This window comes from Lytechinus pictus, chromosome 10 (genome assembly GCF_037042905.1).
Source record: "Lytechinus pictus isolate F3 Inbred chromosome 10, Lp3.0, whole genome shotgun sequence".
NCBI classification, from domain to species: Eukaryota; Metazoa; Echinodermata; class Echinoidea; order Temnopleuroida; family Toxopneustidae; genus Lytechinus; species Lytechinus pictus.
The window spans coordinates 7466882-7480493 of record NC_087254.1 but is presented as its reverse complement, the minus strand read 5'-3'; the positions used below and the strand labels follow the sequence as shown (position 1 = coordinate 7480493).

General features: G+C 34.7%; 1 protein-coding gene across 2 annotated transcripts in view; it reads right to left on the bottom strand.

Moving 5' to 3' along the window:
* Positions 1-9928, bottom strand: part of LOC129269685 (neurogenic locus notch homolog protein 1-like) — a 56644-nt gene extending 46716 nt beyond the window's left edge. The window contains exons 1-4 of one of the 2 annotated variants that reach the window (XM_064105226.1): positions 9533-9928; positions 4051-4164; positions 2167-2508; positions 1327-1440 (exon numbers count right to left, since the gene is read on the bottom strand). In XM_064105226.1, the coding sequence (XP_063961296.1) occupies positions 1327-1440; positions 2167-2508; positions 4051-4164; positions 9533-9644 (682 nt within the window). In that variant the 5' untranslated portion in view covers positions 9645-9928. The remainder of the gene's footprint in view (positions 1-1326; positions 1441-2166; positions 2509-4050; positions 4165-9532) is intronic. The other variant, XM_064105225.1, reaches the window with a different exon arrangement.
* Between the last annotated feature and the right edge of the window lie 3684 nt (positions 9929-13612).

Sequence of the window (13612 nt, the reverse complement as noted above, 5' to 3'; positions counted from 1 at the left end):
AATGCAAATTGTGTTTTTCAACCAAAAATCATAAATGTATGATTATTTTTACTTTTGTTGGTTTAGATGGATTTATTTTATGCTATGTAAAGTGAGTTAAAGACAAAAACATACATAAAAAATTATGGCAAATTGTATACGCTTATTTGCATAATTAATCAATAAAAATATAAGCAATTATATACCTTACTTAAGATTGTTGTATTGAGAGTGTACACAAGGAGAAAAAGAATAGTTTTACTACGAAAATGTTTGCCATGAAATAGTTCATTTTCCTTGCTGACGTCACGCATAGTCCATTTTTTTCCCTAGGGAAAAAGTGAACTACACGTTTTTTGACCCCGCCCCCTACTCGATTCGCGAGCTGTGCGGCGCGATGCGAGCAGAGCGCTGCTCAGCCCAACGGTACTCTCTACTGCATGCCACGGGGAACTTTCGGCGAGCTGCACTAACCAGGTGCGCTCGCTGAATAGACGATCAATACGGCAAGGCTTATTGTTTTCTCAACTTCTCAACGATTGTTCCACCATCGACTTATTAAAAATCGTTTTGCTGTAAAAGTCGGGTATCAACGAAGAATATCGTATGAAGAATATATATGAGTGGAAGGGATATAAAACAAATATACAATGACCCATTCTCGGAACTGGCTAAAACTATTTGCACTCAGGAACATCACATAGTACTATTCTCCCTCGGGCCGATGGCCCTCGGGAGAATAGTACTATATGATGTTCCTTCGATGCGAATAGTTTTAGCCAGATCCTCGAGTGTCATTGTATATTTGTATATTAGTTTTTTTTTAAGTGTTGCTATACTGTCTTGTAGTTTACATATGGCTCTACGCGCGTGCAAATTTTCGGGGCGATCGCGCAATCAACGGCCGAGATCTGACCCACTAGCGTACCTACGGGGGGGGGGGGCAGGGGGCACTCTGCCCCCCCCCCCTGACGAGCCACAACCCATACAAAATACATATCACTGCCCCCCCTGACGAACTTGAAAGACCTTTTATGCCCCCCTGACGAGCTTGAAGTTGCCCCCCCCCCCTGACGAGCTTGAAGACCTTTTTTTTTTTTTTTTTTTTTTTTTTGCTTGTCAATTTTTTTTCTGGAACAATAACCTTTATTTTTTATTGAAGACCTTTTTTTTTTTTTTTTTTTTTTTTTTGCTTGTCAATTTTTTTGGCGGCCGATTTTGCCCCCCCCCCCCCTGTGGAAAATCCTAGGTACGCCACTGCCCCCAGCCGTATTTGTTGGTCTGAAATAGCCCAGTTAAGGTAGGGTTAAGTGAGAAGAAATGACATATAATGATTTCTTGACAAACCTGTCTCGCAGTTGAATCCAGTAAACCCAGGGGCACAGTTACAAGAATAGCTTCGTATGGCATCCACACACGTTCCTCCGTTGATACACGGAGCACTCAGGCAATCATCACCATCTGAAAGAGTAAGGTATTGTGGAATGTTGATGATGTCAGTGAGAAGAGTTAATATGTTTCGTGCTATTATATTCTTCCCACAAATCAAACTCACCGATCAATATACCCACCATTGTGACACAATTGATTGTTAATGTTTTGTTCGTATATCGTATTCATTTATGTGTTATTTCTATTTTTCTTTGTTTGAAAACGAAAGAAACCTTTTTAAAGACTTCACATGCGGAAAAAATACAGTTCTGTTGATGGAACTTTCAAAGAGTATTTCCGAGACAATTCACAAATAGAACTACATGTACTGTACATTGAAGAACGTTCAGCGGAGTGTTTTATCGACATATTTCGTCGGTCAAGTTGTCAGCTCTGACAACTTTCCTTAATTTTAATTAGATGAGAAGCATTGTTGAAGTAGAAACTATGGGATAAAACGGAGTTTGTCGGATAAAACTTCCGATAAGTCCCTTCGCGAAATGCTCACCAGGGGCCCGTTTCATAAAGGAATTGCAACTGTTGTAGCTTTGCCATAATGGTAACCTTGATTCTGATTGGCTGCTGAGCCCTGTTACCGTGGTAGTTGCCATTATGGCAAAGGTACAACAGTTGCAAGTCATTTATGAAACGGGCCCCAGGAGGAGTATATCTTATTTTGATCAATGGTTGCCCAAATGGTCAATAAAGTGATTAAGCAAATGGTAGCTATTAAAAAATATTTCTACTAATTGTTACCTGCGCTGACGGAAATGCTAAATCCTTTCATCTGGACGTTACGATCCGATGAGAAGAGAAACCAGGCCGATGATCCAGGGACAGAGATGACCACTGGTAACGTATCAAGGGTACCCTGGTAGACCCCTTCTGGGTTGTTGATATCAACGGTGTCCCCAAAGCCGTATTCAAGCAGGTCTTTGTTGAGCTCGGTGCTGAAGTCTTCGATTGTGAAGTTCATGATATGCGCTCCGTGGCTCCGGATAAGGTAGAAGCATTCCTGTCGTTGTCCGTAATTCGAAGGATAATTCGGGCTCTGGAAAGTGCCTACCTGGTCGTAGATGTTGGTCCCGCACTCCTGAACTATAACATGTATAAGATAAGAAAGAGAAGAGGGTTGATATAAACAATCTCCTTTTTAGGGAATAGCACAAAAACGTACGTGTTCATCACGGTTTCATATTGATAGATAAAATATGACCAAATTGGATCTAGATGTCGTTCTAAGTTATAGACTGGCATTCTAAAGACTGTGAATCCAATAGGCTAGTGTACCACTTCCACCTATTATAAACTGACATGTATACATGAAGGCCTTGTTTCATTCGTTGAATTCATGAGGCAAAATATATCAGTCCTTACTACTGTAGACATGCCACACCCTAAACCACTGCTAATGATATTGGGTTCAAATAGAACATGGATGTAATATTGAAAATGTTGTGTGTTCTTGGAAAGGTTCTTTTATCATTATTTGGTGAAACTGACACAACACTGCTTGTTGGTGTTAATCAATGTATTATCTCTTTTACCCAAATATCGAATAGAGCTTTCTTAGGGGTGTTAAAAAACCTATTTGTAATCAGTTGCAAATTTTAGATACCCATTTTATCAAAAGCCAATCATTTTACACTTGTAAATGAAAAAGCAGACCATCAATGAACTGCACATTTGCAGTGAACAGGGTGACTTTCAATGGATATGTGGATTTCTTGAACACCCCCATTAAAGTGCAAACTACTGTCTCAATCACCATCGTTAATAACACTACTACTTTTTCAATACATTAACTAAAATCCATTATCGAATCAAAGACCTACATTTACATTAAAACTGTATAGAGTAAATGAGTAATAAATTATTTGTCAATAAAATAGACCAATACTGTGTAGTCCCTCATTGAATGTGTGTTATACAGGTTTGCTTGTTCGTATTTGACTTAAAGGGGTACTCCAAGATGAAAATAAAATGATTTCAACAGATTTTTTAAAAATCAGACAAACAAAACACTGAAAATCTGATCAAAATCGGACAGAATCGGATCATAATATATTTAAGATTTGCATTATTTCGGTGAAACATGCATGCGTTCGTGAATAATTGATAATGTCATATCTCCACTTGCTGTCGTGTATTTGTTATATGAAATTATGTTTATTCAACGTTTATCTCAAAAAAATGGATTGAAAACTAATTGAATTGCTGCAACTTATATGTTACTTGTAGAGGTGTTGTGGCTCAGTGGATAAGTCTTTGGACTTTGAACCACAAGGTCCGGGGTTCAAATCCCACCGCAGCACTCGCGTCCCTTGGCAAGAAAGGAATTCCGTGAATGCTTGATGCATATTATTATCATTATTATTATTATTATTATCATCATCATCATAAGGGAGATACATCAAACGCACATGTATGAAAATATGAAATAGTTATGATTTCATGTAGAAACGTAACAGACATCATCAGTCCATATAATGAATATTCATGGCAACGTGCATAAACCGCATACTCTCAAATATTTTGGCTAAACTATAAAATTCATTATTTTCTTATCAGCATTTGTTCAGTGGATCATTTTTAGCACGGAGCACCCCTTTAAAGGAACTTTCCCACTGAATTACTTACGCAATGGTTGTTCACAATTGGTGCCATGAAAATTCTGTGCACATTCACACGTGTATGAGCCTTCCAACCCGTCTCGGCATACTGCTCCGTTCTGACAAGGTCCACTGTCACACTCTAGGGATGGTAAAAATTTTAAAAATATGAAAGAAAAAAGGTTATGACGTCATAAACAATCTGTGCGGGTTAAATGGAAAGAGTTATATTCCAATGCATGACAGACGTTTTTGTGCAGACAATTCATTGCATGGTTTTATTTAAAAAATATTCAGGAAGGAAATGCACTATTAAGAATTTTTTTCATAATTTATTTTTTAATTCCATCTATCCTGTTTAAAAATCATGAATTTCTATTTCCAGAGTTCAAATGACCAAAACTGAACCTGTTTACAATAATCAAAACATATTGGTAGATGAATTAATAATAGCAACGGAAAAAATAATGAACAACGTTAAAACAAAATTATAAATATATGTTTATAAAACAAGACCACAGTGTTTGAATTTACATGTACTCTGCTTTTATATACATGCATATGTACCTTGAAATTGACGACAAAAAAGAACAAAAAACGATTACAATTTCAATACATTCAGTACATAACATGAAGCGTGAAAGTATCATCTGAATATAAAATCTCCATATGAATTCTGATTTAGAGAATATGAAATGCCACGGTAGGGCCTATCCAATGGCAATTCTATTACCGCTCTATCCCTGGCCCCACCCCTATACGTGAATAATTGGACATGACATAGAAACCAATAGAAATGCAGTTATCATCTGAATAATGAAATAAAGGAAAATACGCCAGTGTTTCATTATTCAAAATGAAACGATGCGCTGATCATTAGACTGGTATGTGGAGTAGAAAGTCATTTGTCATTCTCATTACGAGTAGATGTGTGTATTCAGACCTTTCTAATACAATCATCATGATCAAGTCATATATACACCACTACGTTCGCCAATTTTTATCCGATATAGTCCATATCTCTAAATCTACAATGCACATTATTTTAACTTGATTTGCGTAAAAATATGATTTAAAAAACTACAAATTATGCATCAGAAATAGCTCTTTTGATGATTAATCAACTTATTCATTTTTCCATAAATCGACACGCACATAATCATCATTTGACAGATATCGATATCATAATAGAATTATATGTTTGAAAAGGAAATTGATACATGTAGTATTGTTGATACCGTTTATTCCATTACTCTATTGCACATTTGTTGGAGGTCTACATACAGTAGACATGCATGGGAATTAATATTCAACAGGGTTTATAGCACAAAAAATGAATATATCACACGTTCCCTGTACGAAGCGACTACTAGAATGCACTTGCTCAAGCAATATAGATGATTATGGTGCGCGGCCATAGTTGTCATGGTAATGCTTAACGCTTTTAATTATCTCAATCGATTTGCCTTGTAAACAGACAGGGAGCGATGGTTGATGCATTGTCAACGGGATTAGCCCCAACATCATGCATTTTTGTATGAAAATTAACCATAACCATGTACATTTTGCAAATTTTCGTTTAATGTGTTATACCGAAATTAAATAAAGAAATTTATAGGAATGCTATGAGATCAACGCAGATGAAGGTTGAATTTCAATCGTTACTTTAATACATATCAGCAAAAAGTCGACCTTTGTGTAAACGATTGTGTACTTGTCATGATATAAAATTATTCACTTTCATTTTTTCAAATATCATTTTAGATGATATTTCCTTTCTACAAGTGTAGCATTTACTTGAGTATTAGTCTTGTGATGGTAGATGTACATTCACACCAAGTAAATGGTTCTGATTATATTTTGCTGCATGTAAGAGTTTACATGTACATCATACTGGATAGAGTAATGCCAATAAATATTAAATTTTGTAATATTTATTGCTTTGTTGCTAGATGTGGCACGTCATGCGTGGTCATAGACAAATGATACTACACCTAAAATTGATTAATGTGCGTATGCTCACACATCATCTGCGCAATCCCTGTGCAGCCAATGTGTTCCATTGAGTTTACCCATGTAGTACTTTTATGTACATTTATCATAATCGTTATCCTGAGAACTTACCGGGCACAGGGAAAGAACGGTTTGGAGTTACATATATAGAGAGATATAACGGATATTGCCAAATGAAAGCAAAACATATATATGTATTTCTATGAGTAATATCTTTGATAACGTAAATTCGTTCAAAATAAGAAGGAAAATATTGCTCCATTGTTCGAAATCGCCTTGCAAGGGTAGATAAATATTGAAGTTCTTCTGGTCTGCTGGTGGTGGTATGATGTGTCCTTCAAACCTGCTACTTGTCATAACGGTCAAATAACACACGAGACAGGCGTGTGATCCAGTTATTCAAGTGACTGATATACATGTATTCTAGTTTTGTTTTCTAATGGTACGTCAGCCATCATAATGCTTGTATAATTTCAAATTGCTTCATAAAGTTGTTGTGCGTCAACAACGACTAAATGATATAGAATTTTGTTACAGGCATTTTGGCACACTAAAGCAGAATTTGATGAAAAGCAACAATTTTGACAAATGCTACAAAAAGAATTTTTATAATGATAGAATAATAAATAGTGAAAGGGAATGTATATAAAAACAATCGCATTATTGACGTAATTGTGAGTGTATTTATGTATCTCAGAGAGAATAAATGTTTAGGACTTTTGTTTCTCATGATTCCTTTTCTGCTTTTTTTTGTATTTTATAAGCGCATCGTATACATGCGTCACAGTTACATGTATAAATTGTATATAACAATAATTATATATTTATATATATATATATATATATATACATATATATGTATGTATATATATATGTGCTTAAAGTTTTCTTGTTTTTTATTCCATATCCCATTGAGATCTCCATGCATATCATACCAAAGCTATGAAGTGGCAACCTGTATATACATGTAGCAGTTGTGATATTCAAATGCGATGTTTTGATTCAAGATTATTTTCCCCCATGTCTTTGGACAATAATTATCTTACGTAACGTCGCATTCAATATTAGCATTCTGAAAGGGATTTAATTTCGAAACCTATTGAAGGGGAACCTAAATCCGTTATAAGCTAGGGCAATTTGTACACAATTTCCACGATATGTCTGGCATATAATTCCGTTATATATCAAAGATCTCATGTCAAATGCTTTGGTAACGTATAAGGCGGTGGCAGATGAAAACTCAATATCAGCAACATGATCAAGGGTTTACACTGAGTGGGGAATAATCAATGAATCGATATCACGTGACCGACATCTAGATTAGTTTTGAGAAACACTTTCCCTTTGTATCCTTGATTCGTGGTTCAATGAAAATAAGGTGTTGCTGGTGAACGGGTGTGGTCGAATTCTTGCTTGAGGGGGGGGGCGAAAGAGGGAGAGAGTGAAATATAGAAAGGAAATGAAGAGAAAGAAAGAAAGAAAGAAAGAAAGAAAGAAAGAAAGAAAGAAAGAAAGAAAGAAAGAAAGAAAGAAAGAAAGAAAGAAAGAAAGAAAGAAAGAAAGAAAGAAAAAAATAAAATAAAATAAAAAAGATAGAAAGAAAGGGGGAAAGAAAGAAGGGGAGAGAGAAAGAGAGAGAAAAAAAAAATAAAGAAACCCAGTAGGAAAAGGAAAAGAGAGATATAAGAAAGATGACTAAACTTCATCTTCGAGACAGGATGCAGAGCTCTTTGAAGATTATAGCAGAAGGAGATTTAATGATTTAGGGGATTCAAAATATCTGCTTTTAAATTAATTCAAATTATTTATATCCATCTTTTTCGTTTACTTACCTCATTTGCTTTACGATTGTTCCAATTGTATTCATGTTTATGCCTGTTATGTTATTATACATGTATTTGATAAAATATGTATATAGTGTCGCATGGCCCCAATCACGCCAATGGCGGCCAACATGTTGTTCAATATGTTGATTATTACCGATGTGATCAATAACAATAAATACATCACATGAGTATATATAATTTTGTTTTTAGACAGAGAAATGTCAAAATGTCTTCATATTGATACGTGAATAAAACTATGTGCAGATAATAATTAATATGGCTTACGCATTAACATCATATGTACAGTATGGGAGGAAAGTATGGTAGTGGAAGAACCAGAGCATTTATTTCTTTTTAACATTGTATCTTCCAAACAAATTTCGTATCCGTGACACTGAATGCTTCATCTTGATCTTATTATTATTCCTCATCCCAAAAAAAGTGGGATGATACACTCTAATCATGAAGTGCCAATTTAGTGCTTAAGGAGCTTGTACATGTATAATGACTGCACTTCAGAGTGCTGATTTCGTAATTCAAATTTGAAGTAGAAAATCAGCACTCCAAAGTGCAGTCACTATACATGTATACAAGCTCTGTAAGTGCTAAACTAGCTAGCACTTCCCTTTTTAGAATATAAATACCAACTCCAATGGTAGTTGGTCAACATTTTCGGCAAAGAGGGAATACTATTTAAGTATATGGTTTGGGATCATTAAATTGATACAAGTCAGCAGAATATTAAAGCAAATTCATATATTACTTCCATAATTTCATAACTCGTTGCCTTAATAAATACAGAACGATAAAGTCTGCCGAATGAGTTATACAAACTGCATGCTTTAAAGTGCTTCTATACAAAGTCTATTAAGAGTGACTTAATAGTATTATCAGGTTATTAATATTACAAATGGGCATAAAAATATACATGTATATAAAATCTTTGCTTACTTCTTTACGTTATAAAGTATACAGAAGATGATGCACAAAAGTGTGAATACGCCTATTTGGTATTATACTTTATAATTTTTATGAAGTATAGAGTATTAAAGCGGTAGTAAATGTATATTATAGAAGCTTTTTTGTTTTGTAATTATATTTGATGGACATGGTTAGTTTGTAATAAATTGTATCAATTATAAGGCTAGAAAGTGTAACACCCATGGTAACTTATTAGTTGTGGTGCACCTCGTACTAGTGTGAGTGGTTCTGGTTTAGTTGCCACTTGTACAAATTTCTTGGGCTTAATTTACGTTTAATGCATTATAAACGTTCCCAATTAATAACAAGTCTTTCCTTATACATGAAGTTATGCATACCTAACAATGATCTTCAATGCTAATTTATTGACTCCAAGATTTCATACAACCAGAAAATGAACATGGAATAAAGATGAAATAACAAATGAAGATTGAAACTCATGTGTAATTTCACAACATACCTTGCACATGCTTAGAATGTATATTTCTCTTCCAGATTTATACAGTATCTTATGGCCCCTCAAGGAAATGTTGTCAATCTGGGGTTGGCCTGCATGCATATATTTACATGCATAATCCATATAATAGTATTTCACAACTACAGCAAATTTTAGTAATAATATTTCAAAGAACAGCATTTTCAAGTTTAACATTAATAAAATAAACATGCAAGAAAAGTAAAGATTCTTACCATTCAAAGCAGCAACTCCTGAAATTAAGACGAGAGAAAGGCCGAGAAGGGTGAACAAGTACGAATCCATATTCGTCTCACCTTTCCGTCTTATTGATATTCCATATAACATTAATTATCAACCAATCCTTGATGCTAAGAGATCAAAAGGCAAAAATATAACCACCTCTGTCCGTTTTGTAACTAATTTTGCAATACGTGTGGCAGGTTTGGTGGTGGCGCCGCGATTATGTAGGTAGCTTTCCCCGCGACTCGTCCGGTAGCTCTTCAAACCAACGCGGAATTCTGAGGTCACTTATTGATCATCAGTTTTCGCGAAACCCGCTTGGGTGTGTGTACATCCACTCAGCCTTCCTTACGTCGCCCGTATTGTTCTCATGAGAGTGCTCGCTATGCTCCGGTGGACGCCATGAAAAGGCATTTGCATCTTCTATTGTAAAGGAGCCTTAGTCAATAATTTGCCTATGCAGCGAACAACTCACCAGCTATTGAGCTCGATTCAAATAAAAGCAATGCTCACAATGATAAAATAATGGTCACCTGCTCATATCGATTGTTGATATTATGGCGAGTAAAATAAAATCATGGTACCTTTATCACATGATATCCTCTCTCTCTCTCTCTCTCTCTTCACTTCTTCACAACTTTACTCATTAAGGTTCACTTTATCATACACAGACACACAAGCACACTATAAAATCAATAAAAATTACCACCTTAATGAATATGAAGTATTCAAAAGAAAAATGTCCAGGATTATATTTTCAAAATTGTATCATAAACAGTAAGAACATACATGTCTGCAATAGACCATATCCAGTGGCGTATAACTACGGGTGGCACGCACCCCCCCCCCCCCCCCCCGAATCGGCTGGCAAAAAAAAAACCGGGGGAAAGGGAAAGAAAGAGGGGGAATCTTAGTGGAAATTAAGCAGGAAATAGCATATTTTTTCAGAATTTGATGAAAAAAAATTTGCTGAGGGCATGCGTTCACTCCTCCCGACGCACGAATTGGTTAATTGAATAATAAGATACATGATAATCACCGTCCAAGAGTATTGAATGGCGCTTAAAACGTTAACTCATATTTAAACATTCCGTTTCAAGTAACAAATATTTCTACACGCTGCGAATTTTCGTTAGTTTATTAAGTGCATACGCATCTTTTTTTCAGGATCACTGCTATAAGTGCTTATAAACTCCCCTTTATAGGTCTGAATACAAAAAAGCTTCAGCTCGCGCTTCGTACTCGCCTTTGTTTACGTATGGTCTTCATGAATTCTTAAAAACAGTCCTTCAAACATCAATATTTAGGTCTACAGTGTATCAGGACTTTTAAAAACCTTTTTAAAGAATTATTTGATTAGTGAGATACTACTTTCTTCATTAATTCCTACAAACAGTCCTCAAGTTGTCCCTTTTCAGTTCCGATAATGAAATTCTAGCTCGCGCTTCGTGCTCGCAATATTTGATGAGCGAGATACCTATTATTTTTTTATTAAAATGCTTAAAAAATGCTTAGAATTTTCCTGTTTTAAGGTCCTAATCTGAAAAAGTTTCAGCTCGCGATTCACACTTGCATTATTATCATTCACGCATGTATCCACTTGATCACATTCCTACAAGTCAGGCAGTGCTTAAAACGTTTCATTTTGAATAGACCCACATAAATATATATATACATGTATATATATATATTGTAAAGAAATGGATGAAGAGAACAATGGTAGGCGTAGCTTAAATCAAGGTTCCCCAGAGCTATCTACCCTTTGGATACCCCAGATAGCTCTGGGGAACCTTGATTTAAGCTACGCCTACCATTGTTCTCTTCATCCATTTCTTTACAATATTTAAAAATAAAAAAAGAGTTGCCAAAGCTGTTGTACATGTATAACTTCACACATTTATATATATATATATATATATATATATATAGTGTGTGATGATAAGTTTACTTCTACCAATCGCTGTTGAGTTGTGAATATTAAACATAATGAGATGAGGCAAGGCCAACTCAACAGATGACGCAGGACACCATTATTTGCTTTAGCTTTCGTCTTTTAATTGAGACTTCGTCAGAAGCGTCTGTAATTACAGACTATTGTGATAGTTTAGTATGACCGTATCCTATCTCGTTATTTAGGAAATAACGAGATAGGAAAGAACGAGATAGGATACGGTCATACTAAACTATCACAATAGTCTGTAATTACAGACGCTTCTGACGAAGTCTCAATTAAAAGACGAAAGCTAAAGCAAATAATGGTGTCCTGCGTCATCTGTTGAGTTGGCCTTGCCTCATCTCATTATATATATATATATATATATATATATATATGACGATATTACATTCCGCGTGTTGGTCACAGATGAGATAAAAGAGGCAAAGGGGTAATGCATTGTTATAGTTCCAACAAAGTTTATTTCCAAGTCCAAATTTTCGACGTAAACCCACGTCTTCTTCAGGGATACATTATATATTTATATATATATATATATATACATATATATATATATAAACAGCTCGCACTTCGCGCTCGCATAGTAAGCTGCGCGACATAAGTACAAAATAGTTAGTAAACCAATAAGAATGCACTGTTTTCAGGCCTGAATATGAAATAATCAGCTCGCACTTCGCGCTTGCATCATTTGATCAGTGAATTACCGATGCTCTTCATGAAATCCTAGTCTTCAAAATGGAACATTCTATAAATCATTTTCTTGTCCTGAAATCCAACAAGCACACAAATATAAAAGTCTATATTGTTTAATAAATTTGAAAAATATAATTAAAGCCTTCTCTATCGCTTTTTCTAAAAAAGAAATCCGATTTTGGTAGGTTCCTCTGGAAAAGCTGAAAATTGAAACAAGCTCAAACTCGGATGTTTGGAAACGCAGACCAAACATCCCTTCAACCTTCACATCTCTCTCACAGTAATGTTATGATAGATGTTGCTTCAATATTTTGAAAATATAATTGGAAATTCCAACAAACTGATATCTAAAGGATTGAAAATTGTCTTCATACGATAATTTTTTCAATATCTTGTGAATGTCGTGGCGGTCAAATAATGAATGGCAAAATGTAACCATGGTAACAAAACCAAAACCAAAAAAAGGAAATGGGTTACCCCAAGCTGAAAATCATTTATTTAAAGTTCAAGTCCACCACAGAAAAATGTTGATTTGAATAGAGAAAAATCAAACTAGCATAACGCAGAAAATTTTATCGAAATAGGTTGTAAAATAAGAAAGTTATGACATTTTAGAGTTTTGCTTATTTTTCAGAAACAGTGATATGCACAGGTCAGTGACATGCAAATCAGAGAGTCGATGATGTCCCTCACTCACGATTTCTTTTGTTTTTATTGTTCAAATTATACAATATTTCATTTTTTACAGATTTGACAATAATTAAAGGACCAACTTGACTGAACCATATAGTATTAAACTATGCCGATTCCACATGTTCAGGGAGGAATTAATCGTTTTTCACTAGACAATGAGGAGAAAATTAGAAGATTTCATATTTCATATAATAAAATACCAAAGAAATTGTGAGTGGATGACGACATCAGTTTCCTCATTTGCATACCGACCAAGATGTACATATAACTGTTTTGTGAAAATAGGCAAAACTTTATGATGAAATAACTTTCTTATGTTACAGGCGATTTGATGAAATTTTCAGTGTTATTCTTGTGGGATTTTTTAAAATTCAAATTAACATTTTGTTGGGGTGGAAATGTGGAATTACATTAACATGATATGGTTCAGTCAAGTTGGTCCATATTGTCAAATCTGTAAAAATGGAAATATTGTATTATTCAAACAATAAAAAACAAAATAAATAGTGAGGGACATCATCGATTCTCTCATTTGCATGTGACTAAATTGTGCATATAACTACTTTGTGAAAAATAAGCGAAAATTTTCTCTGATTTTTCTCTGTTGATTCAAATCAACATTTTTCTGAGGTGGACTTGACCTTTAATAAAGTGAGTAAAATTTAACAATCGAAACACTGAAAATTTAATCAAAATCTGATTAAAAAATACCCACTGAAGTTTTTGAATTTTT